A 25,322-nucleotide genomic window follows, 5' to 3' on the forward strand; every position below is an offset into this window, starting at 1 on the left:
TGCTGTATCTTACTAAAAGCAAAACTTGAAAACAGTTGCATTAATTTTTTTAATATTCTTATATTTTGCTAAAGGAACTTATGGAATGAAAAATTAAGTTGACGTGTTTGACAGTTCGCAACACAGGACATCCGTCATGTTAGCCACATAATGATAATATTATATACAGTCATATTATTATAAGCCTACCCACGCAATGTCCCCAACATCAATACTGTTATGCTTATACGTATTAGGCTTTTTATTATGTACGATAAACAAGCTTTCAACGGTAAAAAGACATTTTTTAATAGAAGCAATAACTTCTAAGAATATGGCTTTCCAAAAAACAAACAATATATTTCTTCTCATCATAAACGTCACAGCACAGAAATAAAAGTAATACTGTCCTCTATTTTATTTTAATATAAATGTTATTATTGTGTGTGTGTCCATTCATTGATTATCATTATAAATTGTAGTCTTTTGTTTGTATGATAACTAAAAATTATTAAATAGGAAAATTTTCAATTTGGTTAAACCAACGGTAAATAACCAAAATAATCCCTAAAAATATTTAATTAAAATAAATACGTTTTCTTCTGTTTCAAGTTTAATTCATAACATGATTGAAACTGCTTAATTTTTTATATTTTAAAATTTACATAGACAAGTGGTAAAATTAATACTCACTCAATAATACCGTTTACAATAAAATACAATAGAAGACAAAAAAAAAAGTATTACTTTCATTTCTGTTTTGTTTCTGTTCTTATTTCATCTGTTTAAAAAAATATTTACCGTTACCATTAACGATCTAAGTCTTGTTGAAAAAAGCACCAAAAAATTAAACAAACATTTTATCAAGATAACTAAATATTAATTTGCTATTAGTACAAAACAACACTTAAATTATTGACATAGATATTCATACAAAAATATAATAAAAATCTTTCTACCTCTAACATTATAACTTGCACAAGTTGTTTCATTTACTGTGTATAATTTAATACATAATTATAAAGTAGCTTAGTTTATTATTCAATAAGTTCCCTTGTTAATTAAATCGATAAATTCCGTGAGAAGACAGGGCGGGATGTTAGTAAATAATACACTACGAGATGTTATTAAGAAGTGGGAGAAAGTAATCGACATTAAAGTTTATTGTACTGTCGATATGAAACAATGATGTTGCATAGTTAACGTTTCTTCCTCTGGAGAGAAAAACTGTGATCACAGTTAATTCATACTTAGCGAGCGGTAAACTCGCAAGCAGGCATTAAATACTGATTATTTTAATTACAATATATTGGAAGTACTGCAGCGCAACGGTTCACTGTACTTTAACCCCTTTAGTACTATGATTTATTTAACAATTTATTATAAGCACGGAATTGTGTACAAATATCCGTCATTGAAACTCACGTATAAATAATGAGCTTATCTCTAGAAGATATTTCTTCCAGCGCATCCGAAAAGGAAAAGTTACAGGCAGAAATCAGAGGTGGTAGACGTAAAATGAATATCATCTAAGTGTTATCAAAAAAAAAAAAAAAAAACTAAAACTAACAAAATAAACATATACGTAATATATACTTACATATATAAATAAAAATAGTTTCGACGGGCAAAGAAAATGCTTATTTATTTTTTGTTTGTGTTTTCATGATAGAGTTGTAGTTAATGTTCTCATGATATTTGATATAAAATCATATGTAAAGTATTAAATGGATTCTTCTCCCACAAAATCAAAATCGATATTTCCATCCATCTCAGCTCAAAAAGTAAATAAAAATAAATCCAATGATACCTAGAGTAAATATACTTTTGTACCTTTCTCTATATAACTTGACCGGCAAACAAGTGTACGGCTCACCTGATGGTAAGCGATTACCGTAGCTTATATACATCTGCAAAACTAGCAGCATCGCAAGCACGTTGTCGAACGTATTCCTAATTCCTCGCAGGAGCTCTGGTCACCTTACTCAACAACAGGAACACAACACTGCTTGAAAACAGTATTACTTAGCTGTTATCTTCTGTAAGGTCGAGGTACTACCCCAGTCGCACTGCTTCATATTTTGAGCAGGAAATTTTTTGCTGTGTCCTACCTCAGTTAATAGTAAATACCTGTCAAATGCTATTTTTATTTTAGGCTATAGCAATAAAGCTTACTGTTTCATATACCTATAATAAATGACTGCTCATTTGAAACAGAAATTGGATTATTTAAATATGAAAGTGTATGTGTTGATATATTTCAAATTAATTGGTAAACTGAGTGATATGGTAACAGTAAACCTTGGCTAAATATTCTTAAAAAAATCTTAAAACTTAAACAATAACAACAATAAAATTATAAATTATTAGATAGTTTATTTAGACATGTTCATATTAGAATTATTATCTCTCCTATTTCTTTGTGTTAAATCTTATTTTTTAAGCAAAATTTTTACCTAATAGGTGTTAAATTATAACTATGGCTAACGATTATGTCTATATATAATAAAGATATTTTAGAAATCAGAATAAATACAGGGTTGATAAAACTTAGTACCATTGTAAAAACATGGAAAAGTATATTATGAAAATGATGAATTGAAATGATGAATGATGGAAAGAATATTATGTGCGTCGTAAAATTAACAAGGAAAATTGCAAACGATTTTGAGTCTTATTTCCCTAACTATCATCTTATTTTGCTTACATCAACTTTATTTTTATTACAACTTTTTATGACATCTTGTAAAACATAAATGTTTGTTAAGGTATTAATTTGACAAAATAATTACTTAGTTATGAATTATAAAAACATTCGTGTTAATTTCTCGATTTAAAAGATACGTACGTCCTACATGTGTATCTGATAATTGAAATTATTTCAGATGCACTCGAGCGTAGTTTATGTGATTGTAAAACGTTTGATTATAATTCATCACTCGTCATTTTGTATATTTATTATTTTCTACTTTTTTTATTATTAGAGAAAATGTTAAATCCTTTATATTCTTACATGATCGCACGCTAGCAATGGGTACATAAATAAATATTCAACAATAACGATTTATGAATATTTTTTTACATTTTTTACTCTTAAAGATAAATACTTTATATATCCATATATGTATGTCTATTTATTGAGTTGTTTCACATTATTTTCTATAAGATGAAACTGTACACCTACACCATCAATACATCATGTCCTTCGCCCGGAGGTTGCCTGGAAGAGATTGCTTTTTGAGTGATCTAATTATTGTTTTCACGGTGTACAATAGTGTCATTATTATTATTATTCCTTTGCCAAGGTTCCACTATGGGCAAAACACATGAGTTCACGCCATTTTTGGCGCGAACTTGTGAAGGCGTATGTCCAGCAGTGGACTAGGCTGAAGTGATTAAGGTTTCACTAACATATTATGATTTTTTTAGTAATTAAATGAAATATATACTTAGTATTATAAAGAGCGCAAGCGAATAACTAGTGTGCAGTATTTTACAACACAATTTAACTAATTATATAAAAACAAACTTAAATTTGATGAGCTTTTGCAGAAACATAAAAAACGCAATATCAATTGTAATAAAAGAGCAAACTTGTAACTTATACCGACTTTTGAAACTGCTATTTAGATTTTATCGCTGAGAATACAGCCATTATTAGCTGTTGATGCAAAAACGGGTATTTAGTGTCAATGCATTCAGTAAAATGGTTCTGTGGTTTCATTTGAATTGTAATTTAGAGATATTAAATGAATCTTTTATTAGTTCATGTTTCTTTGCGAACTGTTTTAATCTTGTCAGCTATAGCGTGTTTTATTATAGCCTGAAGTAGGTACATCTACTGTTGTACAAAAGAAGATAATATGTAAACTTCATTTTTAATCGAGTTAGTAATTTCTGTCTTGTAATTTTCATATCTCTGCAACACTTTTAATTAAAAGTGTAATCTTCATTTTCAATTAGAAAATAGCTTATTAATTGTTTAAAGATCCCGTGGTGAGTAAGGTATCCAGAGCACCTGGGTCGGTCGGGGGTAGTGTCGGCAACTCCCTTCTGGTACCTCTGATGTTGCATCTTAATGCTTGTACGATAAACTCTTACAATTAAGTGAGCTGTAGGCTTGTTTGCCGACATACGCCAAGTTGCACGAAACAAAATTAAAATTTAAGTAGAGAATAAACTAATTTAATCACAACAACTTCATACAATTCTTGCGATTAAATTAATTTAATCACTACTTAAATTTTAATTTCTTTTCGTGCAACTCGGCGTTAGTCGTATAAAAAAAGAGATAATAATTGTGTTTGCTCGCAAACGAAAAAAAAACCGACTTCAATTACATCGACGAGTAATACAACGCAGATCGACGAAAAAATAGTCAAGTAATAACGCATTATCAAAGATTACTAAAAAAGTAGTTATCAGATCTCGATGAAATTTAAATGTGACCATATGATAAACTTCGGCTTTCGATTAAATTAAAAATCATTAAAATCGGTACTTCTAATAAAAAGTTATTGCGGATTTTCAAGAAGTTCCCTCGATTTCTCTGGGATCCCATCATCAGATCCTGGTTTCCCTATCATGGTACTAAACTAGGGATATTTTCTTTCCAACAAAAAAAGAATTATCAAAATCGGTACACTTAGTAAAAAGTTATTGCGGATTTTCAAGAGTTTCCCTCGATTTCTCTAGGATTCCATCATCAGATCCTGGTTTCCTTATCATGGTACTTAACTTGGGATATCTCCTTTCCAACAAAAAAAGAATTATCAAAATCCGTACATCCAGTAGAAAGTTATGCGGTATAATACTACGTAGGTCGACGAAAAAAGCGTCAAGTAAAAACGCATTATTAGATATAGCTCGAAAAGTAGTTGTTAGATCTCAAATAAATTTAAATGGGACCAATTGGCACACACCACCTTTCGATTAAAAGAAAATTTGTCGAAATCGCTCCACCGAGTCAAAAGTTCTGATGTAACATACATAAAAAAAAAAAAAATACAATCGAATTGAGAACCTCCTCCTTTTTTGGAAGTCGGTTAGTAAAAATATAATACAGACAGAATCGTAGAACATAACTAGTATGATACATTGACACTAATCGAATTCATTAAATATCAATTTCATACATATCCAAGTGAATTTTCGTAATAATCCACAAATATCAACCTTGGCCGAGTAAATCCGTTTCGAAGCATTACATCTCATCTTTTAGCAATAAAGTACTAAGTTGTAAAATATATGCTTACGAAATTTTAACTTAAAATAAAAGCATTTTTATTTACCAGATAAGTACTTTAAAAAAAATCAGCTAACGAACTGTAGCATTTATTGCAAGTCAAGGGACAGCAATGATTGTGCAAGTTTTGTTTTGAAATCGCTATTGAAAAGCTATGGCCAACCGGTTAGCGATCGCTTCATTGTCGACCCGAAATCGGGAAACAGAAATATATTTACCATTAACGCTACTAAACACCTTTAGCAGGTCATCTTTCTCTGTTACATAATTGTAGTTGACACACTCATAGAGCTAGCAATAAATCGCACGAGGACTGCGCGATTATTTCAAATTACTTCAATTTACGTAATAGAACCTCCGTTCCAGAAAGCACTTACATATCAAGTATTACGGCTTATAATATTCTAGTAAGTAATAGCAAACGTTCAAGCGTTAATCCAAATTTGTTGTTAACAAATTTGATATAGTTCAGATCGTACTAATATAATAAAACCTTATCTTAAAACGTTTATCTAAATAATAAATATAATTTGAAAAAATTCTTATTGCGTAAAATAACTTGATTTTATTTAGAAAGATTCTTAGCATTATGTACTTAAGGGCATGGAAAGAATCAATATAAATTCGCGTGATGAAATTTTAAAGCAATTTCAGAAATTAATTGCTCGTAATAAATTTGTTTATTATTGTTTTACATTTTAAAAATACCATTAAATGTATTTCGTGAGTGAATGTTCTCGTTTCTTTAAATCGTTACATTTGTATCAAGGACCATATGTACGACTTTATATACGGAAGAGAAACAATAATTACCATTATTTTGAATTCAAGGTGCCATTCACGTTAATATTGTCACCAGGGCATTAATATTTTTTTAAAGATTACCAGAAATAAAAATAAATTGAAACCATTTTGCTTTTATGCTTGTTTATTTTTAAAGATTTATAATAAATATTTAGATAAGATTGAATATAAAATAGGAATTAGGAAGACTTACATTATACGTACTACTATTTTATTGGCAATAGTCTACAAGGTCGTTTAATGTTTTAATTGTCACAATTCAAAAACAGTAGAACATTAACAATAAAAATAGTATAACACTATCTTTATTTTGAATTAATTTTTACGTACAAAATATTCCTATAACAACCCACTGCTTTGCATAAGCCTCTTTCTTCACGTAGCTTAATCCACCACGCTGCTCCACTGCGGGTTGGTGGATACATTCGAACAATATATTTCTTTAACATCACTCTATTACTTGATTTAATTTGCTTTTAAATTGGCTAAAAATGTCCCAAACGTGTTTTTTTTTGGTGTAATCGACTCTGTTAATAGCTTCCCTAACGGATATGACGTTAAAATCGGATATCCGAAAGTTATCCAATCGATAATAATAATTCAAGCTGTATATCAAAGAGAAAGTAAATAAAAGTACAATGCATAATAATCGACATGTGACTTTAGCTACCTAGATACGTAATTATTCTAATTTTTTTCTGTAATAGTTGTGAAAGTCTAAAAAAATTGTAAATGTAGGAAAATGTGTATTGAATCGGTATTTTTTTAAATTCTTTTCACTATTAATCTATGTATCTATACAGATTAATAAAATTGGAGTGTATGTTTGTAATATTAAAATAACCGCTTTTTACTAAATTCATAAATATGGACGTATACACGGTACATATACCAAAATAACATTTTTACATTTTTGTCTGTCTGCCTGTCTGTCTTTTCGTTTGTTCCGGCTAATCTCTGAAACGACTGGACCGATTTTGACGAGACTTATACTGGCAGATAGCGGATGTAATGAGGAATAACTTAGGCTACTTTTATTTTAGTTTTTTTTTACATAACTGCGAGCTGCACAGTGACTATTTTGTTAAATTCCACGCGGACGAAGTCGCGGGCACAGCTAGTGTTAAATATAATTTTAAATCAGTAACCCTAGTTAATAAAATGTTAATTTTTATTTAAACAAATAGGGAAAAAATTAATATAACAGTTATATTGATTATCATTTACTGATATACCTATTATTAGGGCGAACCAATCGAGCCCTAACAATATTCCACAATTCGTACAGTTTTGTGCAACACTTTACGGAAAAACGAACACGTCTTCAGTTTTGAGCTTTTATAAATAGTGATTTAAATGTATGTCTAGATGTGTTATATATGACTCTCATATAACAAAAAATTATAAATTCTCCAAAATTTTTATTACCTACTAAGTTAAAATAATCTCGCGAGTCCATGTAAAGCTGTGCTTTTTGCTGGTTATACATGTATTCGCTAAACCAAATTTACTAAAGTGATGTGTATTTTTTATAGGAGCCAAAAATACTTTTTGCATAGAGGATGACGTTTTTTTTTTTTATAAAAACCGTGTATGTTAAAAAAGTAGCAAATTGTAATCAGTAAAAACCATCAATTACAATATGTCATTTCAATCAACATCGAACTTGCATTCCATAATCCATATATGGAACAATTTAATAACACGTTAGAAACCCAACCAGACAAAGTGGAGGGTTTTTTTTATTTGACTTTCCCAACGTTCTATTGAATCATTACATGATGTCTCTTCCTCTCATCGTGAGATCTTCGCTAGGAAACGGAATTTTTACATTAATCACTTGACTTGGAAAAGCGGAAAATGGTTGACAGGTGTGTCAGTAAGGGCTGTTATTATTGCGATTATAAGTTGGCTAATAACTAATGCGCGCTTGATTTATTAGTACAGAAAAACTAGTATAATGTTTGGCTAAAAAGTAGCTTTGATTGAGAAATTGGATTGATTGAATTTTTTATTTGATGTACAAATTAATGAATATACTTTGCTTTTTTGCATGCTAGCTCGCCTCACCCGCGCGTAATACACGATTTTGATTTTGACTGTTCCGTTTTATGACGTTAAAATATGATGTCACTCAGTCATAACGCAGTATTCTACTGGTAAAACACTTTTGAAAATTGGTTCAGTAGGTTTTAAATTTATATATTACAGACAAAGACAAAAAACAGAAATTAAATTTTTCCTGTATAAATTACTAATACTTTAAATGTATTGATTTTGTACTATTATATGCATTTGTAATTAATTACATTCGTGCATCGATTTTAAACGTTTCCGATGAAGAATTAAAGAAAGTTGATATGTAAATATTACGTGATTATTTTTGAGATCATTGAACTCCGTTATAATCTCTTGTTGACGTATCATTACATAGTATAAAATAAAATCGCTTCCCGCTGTATGTATACTTAGATCTTTAAAACTACGCAACGGATTTGATACGGTTTTCTTTAGTAAATAGAGTGATTTCAGAGGAAGGTTTATATGTATAATACATGCATTATATATTAGAGGAACATTGATAGTTTTTGCAACCGTGCGAAGCCGGGGCGGGTCGCTAGTATTTAAATAAAAGTAGGTAAACACTTTCATGTGTGTCTATTATATATTTCGACCTTATAGAAAAGTTTTGATAACTGTAACGTTGGAACAAATGTTTTATTTATATCTCTATTCTGTATTTATAATCTGTGTACTTATTATTTAAGATAAAAAGTAAATATTATTATCAAGTGATATAAATATCAAATAAATAATAATTTATCACTGGTCCCATACAAAATACGTAAAAAATTATTTCACATTGAAGTGATTTTCAAATTTTCGTCTGATATAATTTAGTAACAGTTTGGTACGAATGAGATTCGCTGTCGCAATTAAAAGATTATTTTAACGAGCGGAGGTCAAACTAATTTGTCTGTTACAAATTAATACTATTTTAATCAACGCTTGCGGTTATATCTTTTAGTTATAAATTTTAATGATTTATTTTATTTATACATATGTAACTTTTATTGATTATAAAAATGAGATGTTACAAAAATGAACATATTTGACATTATAAATATATATCATTATTTTAACTCTAGTTGCAATACAAATTCAATAATTATGATAGTTAAAACAGGTTTGAGTAGCCTGGTGGCGCAGTTTGTAGTGACTCTGCTTTCTGCTCCAGGAATTGTGGGTTCGATTCTCGTCGGCTAGTCTGACCGTAGTATTAATTTAATTATATTTGTATTACTCACATATACTTTATTTAGTTACATAGCTCACATAAAATTACCTACCTTACGAACAGACGGCCCTGCTTGTACTATTTGTTATTATCTATACTAATATTATAAAGCTGAAGAGTTTGTTTGTTTTGCTTGAACACGCTAATCTCAGGAACTACTAATCCGATTTGAAAAATTCTTTCAGTACTGATTAGCCAATTTAGCATAGAAGGCCATATCATATTTTAATACCTCTTATTTCTAAAATTAACGTTTGTAAAACTGCAGGGCACATCTATTTATATTAATAATAAATTCTTAAGTGACTATATCATAACCTTATAGACGTGAAAAATAAAGCTTACGTATTTGTAAATACAATTGGTCTGAATTGCTTAATTTTTTAAATTAAAATCCGACAAAACGTTTTGTCACTTTCCTGTCTTATGAATAAATTTAATGGCCAGTAAAACGACAATCGCCTATTGTCGAGTCAGATCGACCGTTAATAATCGTTTTAATGTTTTTAAAACGTTAATTGTCGCGTATTAGTAAACTGTGTGCCATTGTTTTGTACCATGAAGGTTTTCGTTTAAATATTTCATAATTATAATAACAATACTGGTATTATACCGTATATTTTTCTTTGTATAACTATGTAGTTAAAATCATATTTATATTTTTATGCCAAGTTTAAAATTAGTGTTTAATAAAAGAATACGTTTTATTAGTACCAACAAAGTGCTGTGTTAAAAAAAATTCTACATAATAAAATTTATAGATATTTATGTATGTATACAGACGCATAATTGTATCTCATTGGACATCTAATAAGCCTAACATTTGACGAAAAAACATGGTAAATGTAGGATAAGTAAAGAAAAAAAAAAACAATGATTAGCAAGGTTAAGCCTTGGTCAGTGTAGTATATACTGTTTTTCGAGGAAGTTCCAGTTAACACGAATACAAAGGTGTGTTAGAAGCTACTACCATAAGTATATATTAGGTGGGGGAAAAAGTTTCTACGTATTTTTTTATATATAAATTTAAGGTAAGATTTTACAACATATATTTACATTAATGTATGTACCTTTTAGTTGGATAATTTTACCCTATCGCGTAGGTAGTGACAAAATTCCGTTACTATAGAAATTATGGGACTTCTGATTAAAAAAACCGCGACAAGTATATATATTAATTAGTTTAATATGAAAATAAATTCTTTTGTATTCGAATCTATCGTCTTAGTAGCTTTGTTTTTCCTTTTCTTATTTTCACGTTTTTGATTTAATTTTAAACAGATGGATGGTCGTAATTCGTCGGCTTTTATGATTATATTTCATTCTTTTTTTTATATATTTTTTTGTACTGTGTACCATCCCTAATAAATAAATAATAATGATTAGTTTTAACGTTCACGAAAACACAATAGCTCCGAACTTTTATTTAATATATTTTTAAACTCAACAATTTAAAAAAGTACAGTACTAGGTAGTAGCAAAATTTGGTACTGGTTAGTGCAGGTATACACATCGTATTCAGTAGCCTGTCACCTTAATAAAACGCTCGTAATACACGTATAGTATTAGTGTACGTGCTCGCGTGCACTTTCAAATGCTTGACTGTGACCTCTAAAATCAGTACGTGTATAATGAGAACTTGGTGCAAACTTTCTGATTTTTAATCAACTGACTAACTTGACATTACAATCGACATTATAGAAATAATAATCATCGCATAGTTGTATTTGTTTTCGGAGGAAATTATCGTTTTTTTTTTTAAATTTGTTTCATTAACTTATAATTTTTGTTTATTTTACAACGTTTTTGGATCTGTAAATCAATGTTATAAAAGAAGCATAATAAATTATAAAAAAGTATAAGAAATACCTTTGTCGTGCTTTGGATCTGGAGGAATGTTGCAATTCCCGCACGAACGCGATTTTTCACACCACGAATCGTTCCCTTAGAACTTTTTATTGTAGACGGCGCTTCCTCACTTTTATAATCTTTTATTCCCGCAAAATACTCGATATCGGAGATCTGTTCACAAACACTATTATTTTCACTAACACTTTTCACTGATACATCATCAAATTGTTTTTCGTTTAAATGGAAATCATAAAATTTGTCCGTATCAAAGTAATGACTGCTATAACATATCTGGTCTTCCTTCATCTTTTCTGTCTGTTTTCTTTCTTCGTAAGTACGCTCGCTAATTAGGGGCGTTTTAGTTTCAGTTGCCGGCAACGATTCTACATCGTTTTTCTTTACTTCATTATTAAACTGGGAAACTAAACGGAACGACGTGAGTTCGGCGCTTTCTTTTGATATATTTGCATTGACATTAATATTCTGGCTGATTTCCTCAGTCTGCTCAGTCTGTAACTCACTTTCCGTTTCGATCGTGTTGAGTTTCGCTGAACGATCTCTAATATCTTGAAGAAGACCCTGCGGTAGAAAGCTGTCTTTATTGTTCACCTTGGCCAACGTTTGTGGCGTTGCCTCGGAAGACTGTTTCTTTTCTTTTTTACTCGCGTCGTCGCTGTGACTTTCGTCGGCATGCACGCTTCCATTTAACTCGCTACTATTTAGCGAGTCACACGATATGTTAGAGTCGTTATCTTCGTAATCGACCTCGCTCTGATTTCTTGAATGACTAATTACCGTAACGGAGACTTTCTTTGCGGAGTTAGATTTTGACGTCTTCTTTTTTGGAAGCGGTGGCGGCGTTCCGTCAAGGTCGCTGCATGTCCCTGAATCTAAAGTGTCACTCGGAGAGCATTGCCCACTCGACATTACGATGTTCGACATTGTGTTTACGTACGAATTACAATAAATGTACGGTGACTTATCCACCTTAGAAAGATCCTCATTATCTAGAATTTTTGGTCGACTCTCCTCCACATTAAGTCTGACTAGACTGCTGTTTTTCTTGCCATTTTCATTAATTTTGTATGTATCAAAATCGATGTCACTTTTTAGGTGAACACTTGATATTTTCGGAGCCTTCGGCTTATCAGCATCCGTGTTTATTCTGATCGTGACTACATGAGGACCGTTGGTTAGTGCGTCTGCACTAGGTGTGATCGCGGGTTGCTCTGGCTGGGTTGCCGCTAAATATACCGTTGTTGTTGGTGTCTTAGAATTAAGGACAAGAGAGTGCATCGAACTTAGAGAGTCCATGTCTGACCGGCTATCGGCGTATCCATTCACTCGAAGGCTAGCATCATCGCTAGTAATTTGTGTAAATGTAGTCGACCCGGTCATTTGCTTTACTTTAGGGGGAAGAGAGGGGATGTACTCTAAATTAGGGCGTGTAGTCACCTCCTCCATCATTTCGCTTGTTAATAAATAAGCATAATTAACTAACGGTTCATTCGATTATTAATCGAGTCACGTCTCTCGTTTTAGATTGTCGATGTATATGGCATAATGGTTCCGGTTGCTTCGAGTGGGTCAATAATCAGCACGGCAGGCCTGTTTCGTTTCGTTCGCAGCACCAAGTACCTGAAAACAAAAATTATATTTAGTTTAAAATCAACGTAAACAACAACTACTTTCACTAAAAATCATTATTTTCAAATTACGAATGCAAATAATATGTTAATAGTGTTACAGACAAGACATATGTAAATAATTGTTTTCCGCTGTGAACGCTTATATAATTTTTGTATTTTTGTTATTTATTTCTTCCATTATACACTCTTAATGTGATGCGTTTTGTGAAAGGTGATAAAATGTTATTGCGTAATGGTTTAGCATCCATTATTATCAAAGTTTGCATAAACATGGCTTAGTAACATAAATGTCCCAAGAGAACTGTGCAATTATGTAGGAAATGTAGTTTTTTAGCAATAATGTTTACGCAGCACGCACGTACTGTCTGTTACGTGAAAACCGACTTTATTGAAAAAGTGATAATTATCTGATGATGTCGCTTTGTCACAGTCATTTAAACTAACTGTCTGACAAACTGAATGCGTAACAGTTTATCTAAGATACGCTTTATAGAGATAGATAGAGATACGCCTACAAACAAAAGTCAGCAAAAACACTTAACAAGTAATTATTAATAAAAATATTTACGTGATCAATTGTGTTTGTCTTTTAAAAATTATTGGAGTTTAAAACAAAAGTAACGAAAATAATCAATAAAATTATCATCCAATATCATTGGCATACCTACATAATAAGAATAATTTGTTGAATGATCTCAACATAATACTTTAATATAAATATGTATTTTGAAGGAGAACAACAAGTGATAAAATCTGAAACCGTGAAAATGCCTTTAAGTATTTATAAAAATTATTAACTAACGATAAAATCAGTAATATGATGCATTTCATTAGCTATCAGACAAAACACAACTTATTTCAAATGTTACGTTTAAAATACTAAATCAAATTACAATTTAAATATTTAATTAATTCACCTAAGCAAAGAAATGACGAATTTAAATGCGAATTAAAATGTTAAAATAATTTAACACCACATATTTTATTACTAACAACAGAAAACTAATCAAGCAGGAACACTTTTTTACAACGAAAGGTCAATGCATCCCTGCTGTTTACATGTTCTGACCTTTTAGTCGTGAATTAGTTGTTGTACATACATTATCGGGTCCGACAGTACTTTTTTACGAACGTAAGCATTGATAGATTTTGTAATCGATTGCGTTGTTATTCGACCACGCTAATAGATCTAGTTACAACGCTGTAAGATGTTACATAACGAATCTTCTATAATAGGCGTGATAAAATTTCAATGGAATATTTTGTTTCAATTAAAGCTTAAATCTATAATCTGAGCATTGTGGATTAAACTATAATGCAGAGTTGTCTAGTAATAAAAGTGTTTGTTTGTTGACCTAGACAGAGGTGCCATTATTTACATGATTATTATATGAAAATAAAATATAGTTTTTGAACTCAAATGAAATATAAATTTCAAATTTTGATTTACTTAGGTTTAACTGTATACTGTAATTATAGTGCCAAACCGTCTTCCAATTGAAATATAATAGTCACAAATTGGACTACGGCATGAGACTTTGTAGTTTGTTGTAGTCCCGTATACTTTTTTTTATTTTTTAATATATTTATACTAAAAGAAAGTACGTGTTGTTCCCTAAAAAATCAATTAATGTTGCTTTATAACGTGAAATAATACAAGTAACGGATTCAAATCCAATTTTTGATGTTTAATTCATTTTTGTCTTAAAACATGTATTAATACTGCAATTTAGTGTTCTTTAACATTTAGTTTATTGCATAAAATGTTTAGTTATACAAATTGTTGTAGCCTTTTAGATAGGTCTTACAATTTGACGTATTTATTCTATGGAAAAAATCTCATAAAATAATGATAGGATAAATGCAGACCAAATTCTCCTACAGAGTTATGAGAGTCTATGAGAGCTGATAGATTCTCATAACTCGGTATGAGAAATTTTTTCCATGGGGTGTTTTTTTATTTACATAAAATTAATCAGCACGGATTTACCACTTACACTAATTAACATTTCAAATAAGTCACATTAATTAGAATTTCAAAAGCATTAAAATAAAATAACAAGTTACATTAATTGATCATAATAATAAGCATAAAAAAACAAAGAAAAAATAAATAAAAAATAAATAATAATAGTAAAATTAAAATTTAGTCAAAATTAAACAAAAATATAAACAACAAAAAATAAAAATACTATAATATAAAAGCATTAAAACGTTTTTGAATAACATATCAAAAATTGACCGCTCCAGCGGGATACGAACCCGCGTCTTCGACATACCGTGTCGATCCCGCTGGAGCGGTCAATTTTTGATATGATATTCAAAAATGTTTAGAATTCCTAATTGTGGGTAACACAAAAATAAAAATCGTACACATTAAAACGTTGTCTTGACTGTATTCGTAATTAAGTCTGAGTATCCACAATATATATGTATATCAAAATAACCAAATAACCCACTTAAACTCATTATCTTAGACGCCGTCGATATAAAATAATATTTATTTCATAAATCTATAATGTTCCACTTTACCTACTTTTGTATATTAACATTAGTTTTTACGCCGGTGTAAAGTTAGAATTGCAAGAGTGGCGTAAACTCACATCGTTTTGGTCATAAAGAAATTAATTGATTGATTAGAAAAAAAAATGTTTTCGATCAGGTCTATCAAGTCTGTCATGTCATGAAAAACTTTAGATGTAATTAAGTGTCTAGATTTGATCGAAAATAGTAAAAATAAATTTAAAAAATGAATAAATAATCTTGTGACATCATTAGATTATAATTTAAACAGTGATGATCAAATAAAATCGTCAATTGGAACAAAAACAACTTTCCAAAATTGAATCTTGGAACAAATTGATTTTAAAATTATAACGTAACGCGTGTAATTTATATTGAGGTAAGCGATTTTGTTATTAAAGTTAGACGAATCTGTTACATAGTAGAAGCTAGATTTAGAATTTAATGCAATATGTTGTTTTGCTCGTTTTTGGATTGAAAGGTTCAAAATTTTAGCTACTACGATTTACGCGGCGGCTTTGTGGGTGTATACCTTAGTATTTGTATGAGTGACGGTTTTTATTAGGTGTTTGATGACCAAGTGGTCTTCGAGGCACTGTGGGGAAAAACGACTATGGCCAATAATAAAATAATTAAAAAAACTCCATTTACGAAGCTTCATTCGTAATGTTTAAAACTACAATACCACGTTTAAACTACGAGGATAGATACAATTAATGAATGCATAGTAATAATATTACGAATAAAATACACCACTATTTAATTTGTATATAAAAGATTTCGCTCTGTCGAGATCTCTTCACTTATATCATTGTCTTTTCTCAATATAAACTGTTTACAACAAAACGAAAAGGACAATAATCAGTGTCTGCACATAGTCATGCACTTACAAACAGACTAACATCTGGAAAGCAAACTGTTGTCGTTTCTCCTTGTTATCTTGCCATCAAGACACTCACTCAACACGATATTACTTTATTTTATTGTATTGTCTAAAAACGTATGTGTCATAATGATGCACATAGCTTTACCGCCTATTAAGGCTAATAGATGCTCAAGTTAAGTGTGGAAAGTTAACAGAGACACGTGTATTTGTAATTTTCTGTTCAATTTTCCAAGTTTAAACTATTGAAAGAACCTTCCTTTTTATTTTGTAATTGTTATAGTGTGTTGTGAATATGTGAGAATATTAAGGTAACCTTAACACCAGTATTTTTCTTGATTGATTACTGCTTGGTTCAAATTTTTGTATTCAGTACAAATATGCTCTGTTGTGTGGTTATGGCAGTAAAGAATGTAGTCACCCCCTAGGGCTCTTCCCGTGGGTGTCGTAAGAGGCAGCTAAGAGATAACACAGTTCCACTACCACCTTGGAACTTAAAAAGCCGACCGATGACTCCAATCATCATCCAACTGCTGGCTTTGAAATACACAGGCCGAAGACGGGCAGCAGCGTCTTCTGTGCGACAAAGCCAGCCCTGCGCCTGCCTAGCGTGGTGACTACGGGCCAGCAGTGGACTGCAATAGGCTGAAGTGATGATGATGATGATTATGACAAATATGCTATACGTAAATTTCTTCTGTAAGATTATGTTATTTACATACTCGAACTGCTTCTGATTTCAGCAAGATATTTTATGTTGTGCACTACATCATAATATTACTTTTGTTTGAATACTTTCAATAAAAGAAGCCCCGCCATTAATCTATTGCAGATATTTAACTTAATTATTGTTTCAAATAAGCAACACATACGTCAACTCAACAGTAGGAATAGGCGAAATGCAACCTAATTGCAATACAATAAAGTGTAATTTCCTATGTTGACAATAACACATTGTTTACACTATTGACAGTTTCACTTTCTCCAACAGTCCAGTACAAGTGGAGTACATTGTAACGATAATGCAGTTTTCTTTAGTAAAAGCGTAAGACGTCAAAATAAAATTTGCTCATAAATCATCGAGTTATGGGAAAAGCGGAGCCATTAAAGCGATCGTTATTTTCCTAAAATCGTATTATGTTAGGTTTTAATGTTGATTTTAATGAGTATATAAATGGAATGGTTATGTCCTGTTTGCACTTTCCTATTCTAAATTTATGATCAGATAATATATTATAGTTGTTTCAAAACGTTTATTATCAAAATTAGCACTCAAATTTAATTTTTTAAATAATTACCAAGAATATTTAATAAAAATAATTACGACCTGTCATTGTCGGAACATAAATCGGATTACACGTGTATAAACACGCAATATTTGTAATGTAAGTATAAAAACGCTTTAAGCATACGGATGGTGATTTTGATATTAGGTAAACAATTAGGCGTTTAAATAAATCTTGTTAACACAACTTATTATATTTAATAAATTTTATCATTAGAGTGGCAAACCGTCTTACAATCTGCGTTATGGCAAGTACCGTAGTCTATAGACACCTGCAATACCCGGTGCAGTGCAATCGCGTTGCTGACTTTACCTTCGACCTTAACTCCGGCTACCTTACTCACCACAGATACACAATACTACTTGTTAGTTGTACTATTTAACTGCGATCTTCTGAAAGGTCGAGCTATATCCCCAGTCGGGCTACTCCAAAATTTCTAGTAAAATATAGCTCTATTGTAAATAAAACCCCCCAACTTATCAAATTAAGTGAGGTATTAGCCAATTTGTTAGTTATGGTTGGGTAAACAATGGCTGGATCAAGTAAAAATTAGTATAGAAATGAGAATTTTAAATCCATTGTAAATCGCTTACAAAACGAGAACAAAGTTAAATATAAAGTGTTTGTCTACAACGGTATTATGTTGGATTTTGTAATTCAATGTAGTACAATGTGTTTGTGTGTCAACGTTTATGAACTCTATTTATATGTGTATTTTTTTTGTGTGTGTGTGTGTGTGTATGTCATAAGTTATACTAATATAATGCTACAAATGATATCTATAATATAAAAATGAGTCGCTGAATGTGTTGCTAAGCGCAAAACTCGAGAACGGTTGGACCGATTTCGCTAATTCTTTTTTTAAAATATTCCTTGAAGTACGAGGATGGTTCTTACGGAGAGAAAAATTCTAAAAAAAAAAAAATTTAAATTTCCTGAAAAAGTCTAAAAACAACACTTTTCTATACTCCCATACAAAAGATTTGTGATAATACTTAAAAGTCAATTTGAACTTTAGTACCATACGATAAAGTTTGTGTTAGGCGATACGAAGTTCGCCGGGTCAGCTAGTTGCTTATAATTATCTTTAATACATAAATTTAAAACTAGTATTATAATTTAGTTCTCTTAAAAATATTAAAATTGTTAGTTTTAGTATTGGATAAGTATATTATAGGACTGTCGTGTACATATGTATAAAAGTTTCTAATAAAGATATAAAAAAAATTAAAACTGTCTTTCTTCTGAATTCAGTGTACCGTAAAAAATGAAATCAGTAAAAAAGTTTGCCACAAATGCCTAAATTAACTGATTTCCTATGTAATATATTTTTTATTTTTTATTATTAATACCTTTTTTTGAACTGATGTATATTTTTTAATTTAAAATTTTCTAAATCTATTTCTTTTTGTACATATTGTTTTGGCTAAACGAGCTGCGCTGTTTAGTATTTTTAGTTTATTTAATATTTATATTTTATCGTTTTTATTTTCCTTATTAATGTATTTTGTTGTGATTTTTATATATTAGATTTGATGAGATTAGAAATGACTGCCGATAAAAAGAAGTCCAATGATTATTGTTTACCTATTATGTATTAAAACATTTATATTCTATCTTCAGTTGGTTGTCCTTAATAAATAAATAAATAAATTAAGATTAACAAACTCACGACCGCTAGCGCTGTATATAATATTATAATATATATGTTTATGTATATTAATAAGAATAAATGATTCAAATCACGTAACATACTAAATATAAATGATTTAATATTAGTGTATTTTATTCTTTCTTCTAAGATCCTGTTTAGAAATGTAAACTTTCTAGTAAAAATTATATAACTCTTAATTATGTATTTTAAAATCATATGCCCATTTATTATTTTTATTTCTAATCGCCTAAAAATATTTTAATAAGCATTATCATATTTTAAATCTTATATTTAATTATAAATCTCTTAAAATTATATTTTTAAAAAATTATAAAATTTGTACCTTACTAGCTAGTTGTATAAAAAAACCTTATGCGAATTCAAGCTTTTTTTTATGTCACTAGGTCGGCAAACTGTGTTGTGCTGTGTGGCTACGGCACTAAAGAATTTAGCCACCCCCTCTCTTCCCGTGGGTGTCGTAAGAGGCGACTAAGGGATAACACAGTTCCACTACCACCTTGGAACTTAAGAAGCCGACCGATGGCGGGATAACCATCCAACTGCTGGCTTTGAAATACACAGGCCGAAGACGGGCAGCAGCGTCTTCGGTGCGACAAAGCCAGTACTGCGGTCACCAACCCGCCTGCCCAGCGTGGTGACTATGGGCAAAACACATGAGTTCACGTTATTTTTGGCGTGAGCTTGTGGAGGCCTATGTCCAGCAGTGGACTGTATAGGCTGTAATGATGATATGAACGTATTCTTAGTGATAGTAATTTTTTGAAATGATTTTACATTTAGTTTAAGTTAGAGTCATTATTTCTAATGATTGAATTAGACTAACACATACAACAGTTTTCATATATTTCAAATATAAGTCATAAATTCTCAATATAAAGTTTAATAATCATATATATAAAAAGGTTTTAACATAAAACAGTTTTCATATATTTCAAATATAAGTCATAAATTCTCAATATAAAGTTTAATAATCATATATACAAAAAGGTTTTAACATAAAACAGTTTTCATATATTTCAAATATAAGTCATAAATTCTCAATATAAAGTTTAATAATCATATATGAAAATGTCTATATTTATTTAGATTAGTAAAAAATATCTATCACAGTGTGGGTAGTATAACCTATCTATAGTACCGATTAAAATAATAAGAATAATGTATCTACATTAATATGATTAAAATCAGTTTTTTTTGACAATTGTCATATTTTATCTGTTGTCTTGACTTTGTCTTCATTAATATTATTAAAAATGTATTTTATATGCAGAGCACTATATTTAGATTTGTAAAAAATGGCATACAAATTTTTTTGAAAAAAAAAACCACTTTATGTTTATTTAAATTATTATTTATTAAAATCTTAGTAATTTCATTGAAAGTAAAATACTTCAACATTATTTTCGATAAAGATCTCGTGTCACCAAGAAATAAAATTTCGACAACAATAAAAAATCGTAATTGAAATCTATCCAGTTTTTTTTTACACCACGCGCAACGGCAGAAATTTATAATTTTAATTATAAATAGAAGTTGTTTATTGACTTCAATTATCGGTTGTAAACAAGTCGAATTTTATGCTATTACTTCCGTTAATAATCCAAACTCAATTTAGCCGTAGACAAGATCTTGCCTAAGGTAAGAGGTGCAACCGAGGACATGAGCTAATATAAGCAACGAAATTAAATACATTATCTATTTAACAACGAGTAGGCATTTAAATTATAATTACGGTCATCGTTTCATAAAGAAAATGTTTCTAGTAATTAATAATTCATTACTTTAATGTATAGAAATGTTGTTAAGAATTCAAAGAATTTCTGTTGTTTTTGTTCAGGAACAAAGCGATAATTATTCTAAAGCCTTATTTGAGCTTATTAGGAAAATAAACCATCAACGTTTCCATTACATTTAATGTTAATTTTGTTTTACTATATTGACTATGTTTCGTCATACGTTGGTTAATGTTTATTGTCATATTAATATCGTAAAGCCATATAAACGATTTTTTTTAAATTATATAAGACCTTTATAAACAAATTTCCATAAGATTTTAGATTAACATGGTTACTTCTATTGCTAAAACTATTTATAAACGGGATATTTACCATGTTTTTTATTTTCATTTTGCAGAGCTCAATATTTCCACATTAACTGTTGTTATGCAAACCCATGAAGAGTGATATAAATAATTCGCATGAATATCTTTAGTAGTTTTCCGTAAGTAATGCGTAGCGTTAACGTTTTACTGTATCTGTATTAATTATAAAGAGAAAATGTGTGATTTTTGTTTGTTTGCAATATATAAACTTAAATGCTAGAGGACCGATTTTAAAAATTCTTTTGTCAGTAGAATGCTACGTTATCAAAGAATGATATAGGCAATGGTTTTACGGGAGTAAACGAAACACCTAAATAGTGTAGTCCTCGCGGTCGAAGTTGTGGGCGGAAACATAATAATATGTATTCTCTATTTTTAAAAATGGAAAAGGCTTTTTACATTTTCTTTTGTTAGTAAAGTGATAGAAGGTAATACGAAAATACAGAATTCGTTTTAAAACGCTTATCTAAAATTTATTTAAAAATATATATATATATTAGGCAAAAGATTTAGATTATTGATAAGAAAATTTCACAGGATTATCTGCGAAAGCAGGTCAGATAAAATATATGTAACGTATTGCCCTGATATTGTTTGTTTGTAAGATAAGTCATATCACAGTTTTATTGCTCTGAGATATGACCTACTTTCGTAAGTGAAGTAGCGTTTCTTAACAGTGTTTTTTTAGGTAATTTATCTATACGGAAAATGTTATGTATTTGGAAAGTCGATAGCAACAAGGTATATTTATATAATATTATAGTATGGTATTATAATAATATTATAATAATAATAAATTAATAAATTTAATACGTGAAGCAAAAACTTTGTACCCCGTTTTTACGAAAATTGGACGGAGGAGTACTAATACTATTTTTTTATCTATGAAAAAAAAAATATAAAAAAAACATTACACACACTACAATATATTTGACACACACGCAAATATACTCTTTTGTTTAATGTTCAAACTTATAATTTAAATTAATTATGGTAAAATTTCGACCACTGGACGACCACTAGTTCAAGTTATTTTACGTTTAATGCATAATTCAATTTTATTTCTAGTATGTTATTAAATAATACAGTTAAATAATAGTAATAGGATCTTTTGTTTTATTATGATACTAGCTGGTACCCGCGACTTCGTCTGCGCAGGATTAGTAAGTACTTCGAGTAGCTTATTATCTTCTCGATATCTATCTTTATACCAAAATTCATCAAAATTGGTTCTGCGATATAAAAATCAATTATTTGTTACTACCAAATGTGCATTAGAAATATATTATCAATTTTTATTGTATTTATGGCTTACTGTTTTTGCGATAATGGCTTACTCATAAAAGATAGATATATGCTGTCGCGGACTTTTTTGTAGGACTAATTAAGATAAACATTTCTCTTAAACAATATATACATGTAAACTCTACAGTTTTTGCAGCGCACGCCAGAATAGCTCGCAGATGGCAGATTTTTTTCAGACTTACTTGACAGTTATCGTTACATTTTGGACAATTCACACATTATCTTTAAAAATTATAGCCTATGTGTTATTCTAATGTATAAGCCATATTAAAATCTTTTCGGTAGTTTTTGCGTGAAAGAGGAACAAACATTCATACATACAAATTTTCGTGTTTATAATATTAATAGGATTAAGACATTATGATATTTTTTGATAAAATACTGGAAAAATAAATAGCAATCGAATGTGACTTATGTAAATAAACCTATTACCTAATTACAATAAAATAAATTATAAATAGGTTAACTAGATTTACATACTCGTTTGTTGTTATCATGTGCCTACAGCTGATAGCGATCGTTACTAATAGTAGGAAATATATATCCGCTGATCCGCATTGGAGCAGCGTGGTGGTTTAAGCTCTAATCCTTCTCCAACACGAGGAAAGAGGCCTATGCCCAGGAGTGGGATTCTGAAGCGAGACATCTTCATTACCATTAACTTGACAGCGTTAAATATTCGTCACTGTACATTTTGCGTTAAGCGATGATTCGTCCACATCATCAACTTTAATATATATAATTAGTATTTCAATGAACATATCATAATGATGATATAATTATAGCTTATACGACTATCAAATGTTAGACAAAAAGTTATTTGACATTTAGTTGTTAATATGTATTAAATTACTAAAATATTTATGAGTACTTTTTAGTCGTGTACGAGTACCTTTAAAATAACCCACTGCATAAGCCTTCATACATAATTATATCATTATTGTAAACTCACAATATCATACAGGTCTGTCCGCGTAAATACAGATTAAGTAACGCGTAAGTAAGTACTTCGGGATTAATATTAATAATAATTAAAATATATGTATATAATACGTACAACTATCATAAACAACGTATGCATGTATGAAAACGTATTTATATAACACGGCTGTTACCTAAAAACACAGGTATCAGGTTTCCTTACGTATATCAAAACATTATGATATATTTGTTTATTACTGTTGCCCGGACAGACTTCGTTCTGTCAAAAGTTAATAGCAAAGATTAATTTTTTTTAATTTTTTTTTTATTTTCTTTTTTTTAGTATTAAAACCTTCCGTGGGGCTTAAGGAATATACAAAAAATAAATTAGCCGAACTGTTCGAGCCAACCTCTGGTTATGCGCTTAGCAAAATTCTTTTTTATTTACTTATATAGATGTAATGTTACTCGTAGAAACAACTAAATTTCCGTTCACTAGAAACATAGTCATTATTTAAGAACTATACATTCTAGGTGTTTAATAGTAATCTCTATCTGGTCCGAGATGCTAATATATATTATTAATATCATGATAGTAATCATTTTGGCCTTTCAAATTAAGTTAGCCGACATTTATTCACTGTTCAAAAAGTCAAGCTGTCAAGGTCGTTTAGAGATGCGCCCGTGCAAGTCGAATACAACGTAATATGCATTCGCTGTCTCAGTGTTGGTGATATAATGTAAATCGTTTTTAGAGTAATAAGTGGTTCGATAGATTTTGGAGTTAGTATAATATCATTAAAATAAATGGATAAGAGATAGTTTCGTGAATACAAACGCTAGCCTTTATATTTCGCACTAGAATGTTTTTAAATATTTTTTTTTTTGGTAACATTAACAGTATATTTTTGATTAGTGCGAAAACAATCAAATTTGGAATTAAAACTAAATAAATAAACAATTTTAAATGTTGATATCTATAAAACAAAAATGGCTTTGTCGTACCGAAGACGCTTGAAAAATATCTACTACAAATTAGGTATATCAATGATAATAAATAATGTAAAATAATGCCATATTACTTAGATAGGATAGCATAACAACACGTGTTTAGCGATAAAAAGTTTGATTTACAGATAGACAAACATATGTAAACACAAATCGTTATAATGTATTTATAAATATAAACAATATTATATGAATGGGGACGGGCGCTTTTGTGGGACGCAACCTGCGTTGACACACTTGCTCCGTCTCATGTCAGGGAAACAGCCGTAAAAGCGGGAGCCGCAGCGGAAAAAGCTGAAACGACTAAACGGCACAAATATTCGTCACTAATTCCAAATTACATCTTTGTGCCGTTTGCAGTCGAAACACTTGGATCTTGGAGTAGCAGTGCTAAAAATTTTTTTAATGAGATAACTCCTCGCCTTTTTGCCTCCACTGGTGACAAGAGGGCTGGTGCATTTTTTACCCAGAGAATCGGCATAGCGATTCAACGGGGAAACGCTGCCAGCATTCTTGGCACAATTCCACGCGGACATGATTTATACCAAAACTATCTGTAAATATTTAGTTCTTAAGTTGTGAATTGAAAATATGTATAATGTTTAATAAATATTATATGTTTTATATATATCAAAATGTCAACATTTTACCCAAGTCTTAAAAAGGCAAAGTATTTTACTTACGCACAAACAAAGACCTTCACATCGCGTCTTAAAACAATAGTTGAAGGTGTGCAAACTTGAATTTTAATACGATTGGTAACAACATTCTCACAAATTATTTAAAAATAATAA

General features: G+C 30.0%; 1 protein-coding gene across 1 annotated transcript in view; it reads right to left on the reverse strand.

Annotated features, from left to right (window-relative positions):
* LOC123662973 (glutaredoxin domain-containing cysteine-rich protein CG31559-like) overlaps positions 1-25,322 on the reverse strand; it is a 115,387-nt gene that overhangs the window by 62,713 nt on the left and 27,352 nt on the right. The window contains exon 2 of the mRNA XM_045597738.1: positions 11,196-12,815. Within this exon, the coding sequence (XP_045453694.1) occupies positions 11,196-12,644 (1,449 nt within the window). The 5' untranslated portion in view covers positions 12,645-12,815. The remainder of the gene's footprint in view (positions 1-11,195; positions 12,816-25,322) is intronic.

Source organism: Melitaea cinxia, chromosome 19 (genome assembly GCF_905220565.1).
Source record: "Melitaea cinxia chromosome 19, ilMelCinx1.1, whole genome shotgun sequence".
NCBI classification, from domain to species: Eukaryota; Metazoa; Arthropoda; class Insecta; order Lepidoptera; family Nymphalidae; genus Melitaea; species Melitaea cinxia.